Raw genomic sequence first — 13,845 nt, 5'->3', positions numbered from 1 at the left:
TCCAGCACTCGTCCACAAATATCCGGACCGAGCGACCTCCTTCGATTCAGCTCGTCCTCGTTAAAAAGCGTCACCCTTTTGTGTCCAGCGCAAGGATTCCCGGTTCCTCTGTATAGGTAGGCAGCAGAAGAACCGCGTTATTAAAACAGTTAAAACTTTGCGACTTCGGACTCGAACGTCAAAGGGTTACGGTAGGGTGTAACGTCTGCGAAGTGAACAGATTGCGACCTTGTATGGCGAAGGGGAGTCCCTATTCCAGCATATTCAAAGACCGTTCCCGGCTTCCTCTTTAAAGCACGACCTCCGCACCGTCTCGCGTTCTGTTTTTAGAACCGGCCTCGAGCAGCAAGCCACAGTTCCCATCTGTAAACGACGTCGGATTACGCGTAACGAAAGGCACGGGATTTTCGTTGCTTTGTCCCGCTCAGGCGTTTCCAGTCGCCACGTTTAGGTAGGTCGATATATCCGTCGACTCTGCTGCCTCCTGGCACGGAGAAAAATAGTCTCGGTCTCGTTGCTTTCTCCTTTACTTTATCTTCACCCTGTCCCAGTATATTAGTCACCAGGACAGAATAGAATCGCTGGATTCCGAGTCTCGACTATCAGAAAGAGCGCAGAGACATACCCTTCGATAGTCCTCTCTTTCGTTTTGGGCAATTGGAAACTTTAGATAGATGGGTAATCGATAGAATAAAGGATCTAAACAAGGCTAGGTTCACATTTCTCTGATGCCGCAATTTCTACTTCTGGTGCGTTTAAAGTTTGAAGCATTTTTCCATTTTCTATAGAACCAGTCGGTTTCGCGAAGCCAAAGTTTTCAATGATCGACAAGAGCCGAACATTCGAGGTGCTGGAGTCTGAAGCTGTTACGTTGCAGTGTCCTGCACAGGCATATCCCGTCCCAGTGTTCAAGTAAGTTCAAGAAGGCGCATAGGGACCAATCGCGTAAACCATCTCTGGAGATCGTCTCTCCGTTCGTTTCTCGTGTGATGCAGAACCGGTGTCGAGCTCGAAACCTAAATTAACCGCCCTGGACGTGAAATCGACAAATCCCAGCACGATGCTGGGCACGATTACCACCCTACTGTGTCCCGTTCAAGGATTTCCTGTGCCAGCATTCAGGTAAACTCACGGTCCGCTCTTCTGCGCTCGTGGAATGATTTTCCCGGTTAGGTAGGTAACTGCGGAACAGCCTATTCTCTTCGAGAGCAACAAACGGCCCAACTAGGTCTCTTTGTTTCACGGCAGATCGGCTCCTCCGCCGCATGAATAGTTTGATCGATATTTTCGATCGCGTTTCGGACGTTCGTTTCCATGGACTCGAAACCCTGTTCCAGTGACTCGAAGTAGAGGGTAATTCGCTTCTTCTCCCGTAGAACCCGTGGCCAGCACCAAACCGAAATTCCCAATGACGGAAAATTCGCGCACCTATACCACGTACACGGTGGGTCACACGCAGCCTTTGACTCTGCCCTGTCCAGCCCAGGCGTTCCCTGTTCCTGCCTTCAGGTACACAAAGAGAGCTTTGATCTCTCTCGACCGTCGATTAGAGCGTGTGCATCCGTTGCATGGCTGCGATCAAAGAAGTCCAGCAAATTAGGTCGATGGGTAAAAGGTAGACTAGCCGGTTCACCGATATTTATCCACCTTCTGTCTTCCGTGCGAATCTAAGGTATACCCAGTTCCAGCTTCAGGGAAGCAAAGCATTCGTAGGTCGAATACCGTTAACGAGTTTGTCCGTCAGAGCCGGTGTCCAGCGCGAAACCAAAGTTTACGAACGCCGACATAAAGGTGGTGAAACCTACGGCCAGTTCAACCGCGGTGTCGATGACCTGTCCCGCTCAAGGGTTCCCTGTCCCCGTCACACGGTCAGTAACAATCGTGTCTTAATCGATGCTCTCCTGTCCTCCTCAGAGCCCACCTCTAGCGTTAAGCCAAAACTGCCGTACGTTCGTAAAGTCGAATTTATGGAGGGTAGGAACAACGAGGCAGCGAGCTTGACGTGTCCGGTGCAAGGTTACCCTGTTCCACTTTCGAGGTGAGACGAGATATTTAATCGCGGTCGACCCTGTGATCGATACGATATCCCGATATTGCCGCGAGCGGTTTCGAATGACCCGTGCTTGGCTTTTGCGGCGGTCTCCATATTAACTCTAACCTGTTTTGATTAAACTACGCGTTTAATCACCGCGCGTTACATCGCCACGCATTAGATTACCCATGGATTATTACGTCTTGCATCACCACGAGATATGTCAATGCGTAATTGATCATTCTGTAGCGTTAAATTGTCATTCTAGATGCGTTAGATCATCGTGTCGAGTCTCTACACATCAGAATACCGTGTGTTAAGACCATACGTCATGCAGGTACAAGCCCACCATTAGGTCACGACATGCATTTTTGCATACGAGGTCACTAAGCATTAGATCACTCGTCTCAAGATCATAGGTTAGGTCCCAACGGTTTAATGTTGTTCCCAGAACCTGTTGGATTCAAGTCGCCCATTTTCTCCACGGACAATATGCTTAGTAAGTACGCGAGGCGCCGGGGTACGAGCGTGGTGCTCGCGTGCAGCGCGCAGGGATTCCCCGTGCCAACCACCAGGTAATCCGTCTCGCGTGTCCCAAGGAAATATTGCACGCTGGCCTTAACGCGATCTTAGGTGAACGCGATTTCACGATCGTCGTTGATCCACTTAGCTTCGCGACTTCCTTGCGAGTCATCGCGAAGGTTCTGTTCCGAGTTTCGATGTGTTCCATAGAACCGGTTGGATTCAAGTCGCCAATCTTCTCCAACGATCTTAGCCTTAGCGCGTACGCCAGGCGAAAGGGTATGAGCGTGGTGCTCGCGTGCAACGCTCAGGGATTCCCCGTGCCAACCACCAGGTAATCGATTGCTTATTTTGAGGCTTTGAGGAAATAGAGTCGTCAATTTGTTTCGCGTTCATTCTTTGTGTCAACACCTTGGTACCCGGATCGGAGTCATTCTGTAAATCGTATCAACATTTTTAATATTGAAGTGCGTTCAGATAGTTTATGAGTTAAACTATGTTGTTGACTATGTGGGTTGTTCAACTGCACTGTTCTTTAATACTCTTGACGTAGTTTGTGATCAATTTTACTGGAATTTTGAATACGCTTCAATTTGGAGTTCAAGTCCAATTTGCATAGTCAACGATTAATACCAAATTGACATAACATTTCTTTGTCTGTTTTATTATTGTAGCTGTGATTAGTTTTGACTGTCGCGCCTAATAAATCATAGAGCAAGAGTTTAAAACTATATCAGTAAAACCTGTCTAAAATTTTTCTCGAAATCAATCACTTATCAAAGTCACCCTCTCAGCCGTGGTTATTTGGGTCCCCCGGGTGTTGAACACCGCGAGTGTTGACATAACGGGTAACGTGTCGGGTGGAATGTGTTTCGTAGAACCGGTCGGGTTCAAGTCGCCGATCTTCTCCAGCGACGATAGCCTGAGCAAATACGCGAGGCGTCAGGGCACGAGCGTGGTGCTCGCGTGCAGCGCTCAGGGATTCCCCGTGCCAACCACCAGGTAATCGGTTGCCCGAAAAGAATGAACGAACGATCGATTTCAGAGCCGGTCGCGGCAAGGTCTCCCCGATTAACATCGGACGATCTGAGCCGTACGATCAGACGATACGAGGGGCAGCCCATCTCCATTTTCTGCGCCGCGCAGGGAAGCCCTGTGCCCACCACTAGGTAACGAATTCAGTATCGATTGAATGGAGAGCGCGAATAAAAAAAACCGCTTGCGGACAGGGTAGAATTAGTTATCGGTTGCTGTCGCCTCGGGCGAGAGACCGTCTCGTGTATCGGGTACACCGTGCTCCGGAATAATCGAGCATCAATGTTGTTTAGAGCCTGTTGGGAGCAAGGCGCCAGCCTTTGCCGGGGACCCGAAACTGTCTCTGTTAGCACGACGACGTAACATGGACGTTAGTCTTCTGTGCAACGCCCAGGGGCATCCTACTCCTGTGTATAGGTACGAAACTGGGTGACTCGAATCAATCTCCTTTTCTATAGCGGTTTCGGAAAACGATCTAGCCGAAGACGAATTCGAAGGGGAACCCTGTCGATGCCAGTCTAGAAATTTAACGCGTTACTCCGTTGCGTAGAGCCGATGGGGAGCAAGGCGCCAGCCTTTGCCGGGGACCAGAAACTGTCTCTGTTGGTACGGCGAATAAACATGGATGTTAGTCTTCCGTGCAACGCTCAGGGGCATCCTACTCCTATGCATAGGTACGAAACTGATTCGAGTCAAACGAATCGTGTTCCTGTAGCGGTTTCGGAAACGCGGGCCGAAACGATCTAGTCGAAGACGATGTTCGAAGGAGAACCCTGTCGAAGCTAGTCTAGAAATTTAATGATACGCGTTATTCCGTTGCGTAGCGCCTATGGGGAGCAAAGCGCCAGCGTTCCTCGGAGATGTAAAGTCGTTCTTCTTCCTACGTAAAGAGGGGTCGCAAGTGAGCATGCCGTGCAATGCCCAGGGGCATCCTGTTCCCGTAACCAGGTACTCTAAATCACCTATTGAAACCCATCGAGTGCGTCCTGAGAGGGGACGGAGATAAAGATAAAGCAGTATGTTGCTCGCTCGAAAGAGTCGCTTGTTCACGGGACAATGATTCAGTAAGTCCATTAAGTGGCGACGGTCAGGTGCAAAGCCCGTTTCCCTAGCTCGTATCGTGTTCGGTAACTCGATACAGTTTTAACCCGGTAAAATAGTTAGTTCCCGTGGTTCGAAGTCGGTCTTCATGTCCCTGGTTTGTTAATCCTGTGACAGAGCCGGTCGCCACGAAGAAGCCCAAGTTCTCGAGTGACACGAAGCTGTCCTGGTACGATCGTCTCAGTGGCCAGGATCTCACCCTGTTCTGTCCCGCTCAGGGGTTCCCAGTTCCATCCTATAGGTATCGTAGCTAACGTCATTAATCGCTCGGTGTTGATCAAAGAGGCAACGGTTGCTCACAGCATGCTCTTCTGTTGTCTTTGTATAATTCGTCAGAACCAGTCGGCAGCAAAGCGCCAGCGGTGACGGGCAATTTAAAGGGTGGATGGATGGAGAACAAAGCTCGAACCAGTCTCGTGCTCTTCTGTCCCGCGCAAGGGTACCCTGTGCCTTCATTTAGGTAACTCTTTCTTCCTCAAATTCCTCTTGCCGAGTCGAATTATATACTCAGCGAGTCTCTCAACCCACTGATGGCCAATCTAGTTATGCGTTCGGTAACTTCCGACACTTTAAGCTTCTGGCTTAAGATATTATCCATAAATTAAGACCTGCATTTTATGGACCGAGTCTCTAAAACGATTACTTTTCTTGCTGGAACTTACAAACTTCCGAAGTCTCGAACTTCCAAAGTGTCATAAATTTAACAACCGCAAATCTTCAGATTCGAAACTTCTAATTTTGTAACGACCCAAAAGCTTCAAGTTACTCTGAAGAAATTCTACGAATTTTTAAACATATAAAATTGAACGCGGAAGTTATAATCGAACGGATATTTCAAACACGAACGCTGAAAATGGCCGACAAAATGGCGCACCGACGTGCTTACGGCCGTCAGTGGGTTAATTGAAATCACGTTCGGCCTTTTAAAAGAATGGAAGTCCTTCGCTGCGATTTTTAATCGGCTCGAAGCGGCATTGTTCGTCAATCAGCGAAAACTGAACAGCACTTATTGGTCCAAATTGTTTCCATTATGTTGCCTTGGCCTTCTTTTCGTTGCCCTCATCCAGCCCTTGTCCGGTACCGGGTTCCCTCTTCCGACACTTAAAGTGGAACAATTAATTCCGCCCCGTTCATCTCGTGTGCATTGTTAGAACCGGTCGGCAGCAAAGCACCGGCATTCACGGGGGACGTGAAGGGTGTGTGGCTGGAAAAAGGAGCTGGATTCAGCGCCGTATTGCCGTGTCCTGCGCAAGGATATCCCGTTCCGTCGTTTAGGTAAAATCTCTAATAATCTCTAATCGAGGAAAGATCGACGACGTGTTAACCGCGAGGAGAAAGCAGTCTACTTGCTGGATTCATTTCATCACTTTCTCCGTCTTTCGCTTCTTTAGTCCCATCTAAGCGGGGGTCCCCTGTTCCCTGTAATTGTACGACAGGCATTATGTGTTGCTGACAGCTTCCTTGTTTTACATATAATCAGAGCCAGTCGGGAGCAAAGCGCCAGCGTTGATGGGAATCGTTAAAGGAATTATGATACAGGTCGAGGCAATGTCCAGTATCGTGATATTCTGTCCAGCGCAGGGCTATCCCGTGCCTTCATTTAGGTAATTTCAGAATTATAAACGAATGCGATTAAACGTGGTGATTAACGTTGCTCTTACGCGCCTTCCAATTAATTACACGTGTTGTGACTAAATTCATCGTTTCTCTCTCTCTCTGTCTGGTCGTTCACTCGGTCAAAGGTTCTGTTACTAACATCATAACTGAACAGAAACGCGGATATTTTGTACGCATGCCTGTGTGAAATCCGTAGAGCCGATTGGAACGAAGGCTCCGGCGTTCACGAGCGAATTGAAAGGTGGTTGGCTGAAGAAGAGAGCAATGTCCAGCGCCGTTCTGTCGTGCCCGGCTCAGGGGCATCCTGTGCCCTCCTTTAGGTAAATCGTTTTGCATCACTTTGAAACTTCCTGTTCGTACGACAGAACCGGTCGGGAGTAAAGCGCCAGCGTTGACAGGTGACTTGAAGGGTGGCTGGAAAGACAGGATCTGCGAGTCGACGGTCGTTCTGTTCTGCCCGGCTCAGGGTTATCCTGTGCCCAGTTTTAGGTAAACACTTCCTTAGATTTATTATAAATCTGAAACTTTGTGCGGTTAGAACCGATCGGCAGCAAAGCCCCGGCGTTGATCAATGAAATGAAACACGGTTGGAAGGCGACTAGCACGCGTCACAACGTGGTGATGACGTGCCCTGCTCAGGGATATCCTGTACCCAACTTTAGGTAAATCGTTCAGTTGTCAAACGGTCCGTTTATCTGCTCGATAGAACCGGTCGGTAGCAAAGCACCCTCGATTCTCGGAGAAAAGGGCAGTCTCATGGAAAGACACACCGGTACGCACATCGTGATTCTTTGCCAAGGGCAGGCTTACCCTGTTCCAACGTTCAGGTAAATCGTGAGGAGCGTTCTTGCAACTTAGTTTAGTCGGTTGTTGAATTCGAGGGATTAAGGTCCATTTATACATCAACAGTAGCTTTTTCCTTTCACACATCGTATGGGGGACGTGGTATGTGCCATGAGTTGTACTTTGCCACGTGTCGTATTCATTGTTTATTCTTCCTCACGTTACATAGCACTCTGACGTGTGCTATCACCATGTGTACAGACATATGCCACAATGGTGGCATTCCCACGAGTGATTAGTAACGTTCCAAATGACGAGTGACGCTATAAATGGACCTTCAGAAGTACTCTGAACATTCGAAGCTCAGGTATACCGGTTTGTCTGGTAACGTTTCTTTTTTCTCTGGCGAAGAGCCGGTAGGAAGTAAGGCGCCTTCGGTAGTCGGTGACGCGAAACGATGGCAGAAGACCAAAACTTCGTCGGGATTCACGTTGCAGTGCCAAGCGCAGGGTCATCCGGTACCAGTGTTCAGGTAGTCGAGTCAGTCCGTCTTCCTTATCGATCTCCTTCGCGATTTCATTTTCCAATTGACCGGGCAAATTGCTAAGGAGCGTCTCGTTCCTTTGCCTCTATCGTGTGCACGATTTTGTTACGTTGCCAGAGCCGCTGGGAGCGAAAGGACCGAAATTCTCTAGCGACGATCGCGTCAACTCTTTCGTACGCGCCGCGGGATCCTCGTCGACGTTGCTCTGTCCCGCGCAAGGGTTCCCAGTTCCGTCGTTCAGGTAAATTGACGAATGCTCTACTCTAGTCGGAGACACCGTTTTGTCTCGCGTTTGTTTGACGTAGAGCCCGTGGGATCCAAGGCGCCCAGCTTTCAGAGCGACGCGAAAAGCGTCACCTATGTCAGAGCCGCGAAATCCTCGGTCGCGATCACGTGTGCCGCTCAGGCGTCGCCACCTCCGACTCACAGGTAACGTTTTTCCGATATTCTGTCACGTTTCCTCCGAGAGACCCGCAGAAGGTGGTGGCGCGTTCCGTCATGGTGCAAGTATCGAGCGAATAACGTGTTTTATGAATGTCAGAGCCGGCAGGTCGGGTGTCACCTAAGTTCCCAAAGTCAGCCAAGATCGATTCCTTCGAGGTGGCGAACGGCACCGAGATAAGTCTGCTGTGCGATGCCCAGGCGTTCCCTGCTCCCACGTTTAGGTCAGTGAACCCGTTCATACTCATCGGTTATTTGGCATCTCTATAGAACCTGTGAACGGTGCCAAGCCTAGAGTCGCGTCCACTTCAAAGTACGACGTCCTCGCCAGTTACGTGGACAGTCCGGTAACCATGCTTTGCCCAGCCCAGGGTCACCCTCTTCCAGCTTTTAGGTACATATCTACGACTCTCGATAGCGAGTACGGCAAGATCTATGATACAACGTTGGGGGTACATTCCATTTGTCGTTTCTCTAGAGCCTGTCAGCGGCGCTGCACCCAAAGTACCACCCACCGCTAAAATTACGGTCTTCTCGATATCGGCCGAAACCGCCACTGCTATGTTGTGTCAGGCTCAAGCGCATCCGCTGCCAATCTTCAGGTACGCTTCGACGAGCAAACAGAAAGGTGTCTTCTGACGTGTTCCTCGTTAGGGCGATGGACTACGCCTGGAGCGATTACGCGTTCAATTTCTTCTCTCGCGAAAATCGATTTTCTGCCTGCTGGTGAATCTGTCCACGTTTTGTATTCTAGAACCGGTCGGAAGTAGTCCTCCTCGTACACCGCCTAGGTCGGAATTAGCCGGGTTGACAAAAATCCGGGGCCAAGCTTCGACGTTGTTGTGCGAGGCTCAGGCCAGTCCACCGCCTCTGTACAGGTGAGCAACGTGGGACACCGTGAACCAACCCTTTTCCTCGGCTTCCGTTCAACGGTCTCTTTCGTTCCCGCGTTTTTTACTTTCTCATTGACGCGCTTCTCAACGACGACGGATTCCCTAGCTCCCTCTTGTTTACGGTATTGCAGAACCACGTGGTAGCGTACGACCGAACGTACGGGACAAGGACGTGAATGGACTGAAGAGGGACATCCTAGTCGATCTAATGGTGGGTCTGCCGTGTCCTGTTCAAGGTTTCCCAGCCCCCACGTTCAGGTAGGGGCGCGTAAACTGGGGACTGAATCTCGCTCCAGGCGGTGGCGATCCTGCTCGGGTACCGGCTCATTTTCTAGCCCATTTCTTCTCAATTATTGTGTGTCGTTGGAGATTAGAATCGCGTTGTTCAGTCGAGTTTCTGTCCGCGGTACTGCTCATGCGGCGTTTACATTAGGCAACTTTTGCCAGACAGACTACCTTTATCTTGGATTGAGCTCTTTCCACTAACTTGCAGTGTCTCGCCATATCTTGCATAGGGCAATAAAAATGGAGAAATGGTGGAACATATGAGCAAGACAAAAGTCTTGGAATTATAGAAGTTGCCTAACGTAAACGCCGCTTTCAGAACCGACAGGTAACGTACCGCCACGTATCGCCGGCGAACGTTATGATGGTAGCAAGCTCGTGGATGTTCCGAGGACAATGATGGTGGCTTTGGACTGCTCGGCTCAGGGATTTCCTGTCCCAGTGACAAGGTACTCTCGCGATTAAACGGCCCACGTCTCGAGCCACGATGGTCGCGTTTCAGAGGGCACGAACAAGATAGCTCCGCGCTCGTCGGGCAAGAAATTCGAACGGGAAGTGGTTTTGGCTGCTAGGGGTCAGGATATAGCGTTAAGTCACTCGCTTCAGGGATTTCCCGCACCCCTGACAAGGTAGATCACCCCTTCGTTTCTCCTGTCGCTCCTCAGCGTCCTCGTCGTCGTCGTCGTCGTCGTCGTCGTTGATGAGTCGAATCAATGTTGATGTCAGTTTCGGTCCGTGCGACCTGTTGCCCCGTTGGCGTTGTCAGGTAAGTAGATCGCATGCGATTAAGTGTAATTTACTCAGGATGCTAATTAACCGACCGAGAGCAGGACGAGGTACGTAACATCGTGTTTAACTTACGGCGAGAACAGGATTCTGTATGTGTGTCTACTAATTACTTCTATCGCAATTATCACGTTGACTGCCATGATGGAAATTGTACCTTCTGCAAATTCAGAATTTCTGTTCTTTCGCTTTACGACCTTTTTGACCCGATTTTGTCATTGCACGAAACGTGAATAAGTACAGTTAACAATTATCTTAACCCATTGACTGCCAGACATATTTAGAGCGTCTTGCCCTGGGTGCCAAGGTTTTGAAGAATACATGAAATTTTACAAAATATATTTATATTAAGTTACTGATATAATATTGTAATAGCATTTACAGTAATTTTTATTGAAAAAAAAACACTACGAGATATCTCGTAGCTGGCAGTTTTGATACACACGCTTACTACGAGATATCTCGTAGCTGGCAGTCAATGGGTTAATCTACTACACTTGGAAGATATAACAATAGGGTCAGAAGGGTTCGATTAAATACAGCGAATTCTTTTCTCGCAACGAAGCGTCCGTAACGATTAAAAAACGAAAAGAGAATAAGGAAACGACGGAGTAGAGAAAAGGAATGAAGAGACGAATTTGTCACTCTGGGCAATAAATGATATCCTTGCAGAACCGTCGGGTCGTACTGCCCCAAAAGGGACTGGAGACGGCCTTAATAAGTACCGCGGGGTAGAGGGCGAGTCTCTGGCGCTGGCGTGTGCGGCACAAGGCTTTCCTGCCCCGATCTCTAGGTACACACAATTCCGTATAGCTTCTCAATTCTTTTTTTTGCTTTTCTTTGGTCGTTTGTCTTGCTCCGCAGAGCACGGTTCCTATTTTCGAAGCGTTCCATCCTTACCCTCTACCCCGTGTCGGGTGGCGGTACCGTACAGAATCCGAGATGTCGGACGTTCGACACAGGCAAAGAGAAAGAGAGACGAGAGAAATAATTGAGAACAAAAATTGTCAACCATACAGGGAGGAGGACAAAGGTAGCCTCGAGTAAATAAAGAAAGGCAAGGGAAAAAAGTGAGTGGGCAAAGCATGCGTTCAGCGATGATTCGGAATATCTCGAAGAAAGGTGCATAGATTAGAAAAGAGAAATTTTTATTCGTTTTCTCGTCTCGTTCGCCTTGAACGTGTTTGATATCGATCGAAGCCGAACGTGATCGTGTGGCTTTGTAGAACGACGAACGAGTGAACGCTAGGCAATTAAAAGAGACGGTCGATTAACGAGGAGAGGAGAAAAAGGAAAGTGTGTAAAACGTATCCCGTATCCGGGGCCAATCGGACGTGTTGGTTTTCAGTGCCAACTGGAGCCCCGTGGCGCAACCCCGAGATAGGTGACGGATGCGCGACCTCGAAAAGGATGCGGGCCCTCTTCTCCTTCGGTAACCTCGGTGCTGATCCGGGTGGTCCGAGAGGGTGTCACCCGATCAATGGGGCGAACAATGTTGCCCTGCACCTGCACACCTCCAATAAGTCCCACGATATCTGGCTGGTAAGTCCTCGCCACCTTCGTGCCTCCGTTCATCCGTTCGTGTTTTTCACTGCCCCCCAACACCCTCTCTTTCTCTCACTCGCCAGGTATAGATTCGTGATTCGTGTTGTTCAGTTGCACCATTCTCACGCCTCGTAAACGCTCAAGATACCACCACCTTCGTTCTTCCATCGTCTCGATCCCGATCTTCACCCGGCTAACTTTTATTTCAGCATCACCTTTTCCGACGCGACGTCACCGAGCAATTTTACTTTCGTTTTCGAAACGTCTGCCTTTGTATCCTCTTTTTGTTTCTGTTTCCAATCGTAACGAAGTTGCCGCTGCCAGCCTCCGTCCTTCCGTTTCCTCACCTGCTCTGCTTCACGACCGCTGCTATAAGCTCCAGCTGAGTTCAAGTTCTTTGTTCGATTAAGTTTGCGTACTCGTGTCGCGCGAGACACGCGCTAACGAGCCGGCAGTAGAGACAGAAGCCCGTGCCCAGAGACGCCCAAAGCCCTGCCTATACGTGCCAAGCAAGGAAAATAAAAGCAACGTGGAATGAAGTGAACAGAAACACCGTGTGTCGAACGTTTTTCTCTCCCTTGCGATATCGCGTGTCGTGCGAACGCGTCCCGATCGCGTTTCCCGCCATCCAGCGTGTTTCACCTTGGAACGAGAAACACACGTTTCTATTGGCTTCATTTCATACATAAGATCGTTTTCATTTCGTACGGTAAATCGATCCGGCAAACCGACGATCCCCTTCGTGTCTATCGTTTCAGATGGTACAAGTTCATCGAAGGTTCATCTCGCCGCCAACCGGTCCAGCTTAACGATCGTGTACGTCAGGTTAGCGGAACGTTGATCATCCGTGAGGCTCGCGTCGAGGATTCCGGCAAATATCTGTGCATCGTCAACAATTCCGTGGGAGGTGAAAGCGTGGAGACCGTTCTGACTGTGACCGCACCGTTGGCCGCGGAAATCGAACCCAGCACCCAGACCATCGACTTCGGCAGACCGGCTACCTTCACCTGCAACGTCAGAGGAAACCCCATCAAGACTATCTCCTGGCTGAAGGATGGCAAACCCCTTGGACTGGAAGAACCCGTGCTTAGAATCGAAAGTGTCAAGAAGGAGGACAAAGGAATGTACCAATGCTTCGTTAGGAATGACCAGGAAAGCGCTCAGGCAACCGCGGAACTCAAACTTGGTGGACGATGTAAGTTCTAATTCTACAGTTTGCAAGTTTAATTGAAAATTAGCAATTACTAGCGATGTCTGTGGGTATCAGAAATAGATTCCAATAACGAGAGTGTACCGTTTTGGGTCAGAACGTATCGGGAATACGATAATTTAATCGGAAACGTTTGTACACCCACAGTCGAACCCCCGCAGATTCGTCAGGCCTTCGCCGAGGAGACTCTTCAGCCCGGACCAAGCATGTTCCTGAAGTGTGTCGCCAGTGGAAACCCGACTCCTGAGATCACCTGGGAACTGGACGGCAAACGGCTATCCAACACCGAGAGGCTTCAAGTAGGGCAGTACGTTACGGTGAACGGCGACGTGGTTTCTCATCTGAACATCTCCAGCATTCACACGAACGACGGTGGACTCTACAAATGCATCGCCGCGTCAAAGGCAAGGGCGATCGCGTCTCGTTTGCGCGACATTCAGGTCGAGGTACAAAGAACGGCGATCGAGGAACGATTTCTTGATTACAGGTTGGATCAGCGGAACACTCGGCTCGTCTGAACGTTTACGGTCTACCCTTCATCCGACACATGGACAAAAAGGCTATCGTCGCTGGTGAGACTCTTCGCGTGACCTGCCCAGTCGCCGGATATCCGATCGAGAGCATCGTGTGGGAACGAGACACCAGAGTATTACCGATCAACAGGAAACAAAAGGTCTTCCCCAACGGCACGCTTATCATCGAGAACGTCGAGAGAATGAGCGATCAGGCTACGTACACTTGTGTGGCACGCAATGCTCAAGGCTATAGCGCAAGAGGAACCCTGGAAGTACAAGTAATGGGTAAGTTCGAAGCTTCTTTTTATCATCCCCTGACATCGCGCGAATTTCATCCGATCGAATAATTGAACGTTACACGAAATCGCGATTTTTATCCGAAAAGTTCGAACTCGCGGTAGACGAACAAAAGTTCCTTTGTCAAATCGGTGCACCGAAATTCCGCGTAAAGCATTCTTTACAGGTATCCACGAGGATTAGACGATTCGACGAACGTTAACGCGATAACGTTCGAATAATTGTCTTACAGCGAACTG

General features: G+C 49.4%; 1 protein-coding gene across 50 annotated transcripts in view; it reads left to right on the top strand.

The window, feature by feature from the left end:
- Positions 1-13,845, top strand: part of Dscam1 (Down syndrome cell adhesion molecule 1) — a 61,342-nt gene that overhangs the window by 22,786 nt on the left and 24,711 nt on the right. For 11 of the 50 annotated variants that reach the window (XM_076533911.1, XM_076533923.1, XM_076533916.1 and 8 more), the window contains exons 7-10: positions 1,377-1,509; positions 12,343-12,779; positions 12,942-13,198; positions 13,282-13,594. In XM_076533911.1, coding sequence (XP_076390026.1) covers positions 1,377-1,509; positions 12,343-12,779; positions 12,942-13,198; positions 13,282-13,594 — 1,140 coding nt within the window. Of the gene's footprint in view, positions 1-788; positions 913-1,376; positions 1,510-4,807; positions 4,932-6,170; positions 6,295-7,013; positions 7,135-7,501; positions 7,623-8,553; positions 8,678-9,572; positions 9,703-10,711; positions 10,833-12,342; positions 12,780-12,941; positions 13,199-13,281; positions 13,595-13,845 lie in introns of all 50 variants that reach the window. The other 39 variants (XM_076533926.1, XM_076533922.1, XM_076533913.1 and 36 more) reach the window with 9 other exon arrangements.

The sequence above is a fragment of the Megachile rotundata genome, chromosome 7, assembly GCF_050947335.1.
Source record: "Megachile rotundata isolate GNS110a chromosome 7, iyMegRotu1, whole genome shotgun sequence".
In the NCBI taxonomy this organism is placed as follows: domain Eukaryota; kingdom Metazoa; phylum Arthropoda; class Insecta; order Hymenoptera; family Megachilidae; genus Megachile; species Megachile rotundata.
The sequence above is the reverse complement of the archived record's forward strand: the minus strand, read 5'-3'. Positions and strand labels throughout refer to the sequence as shown.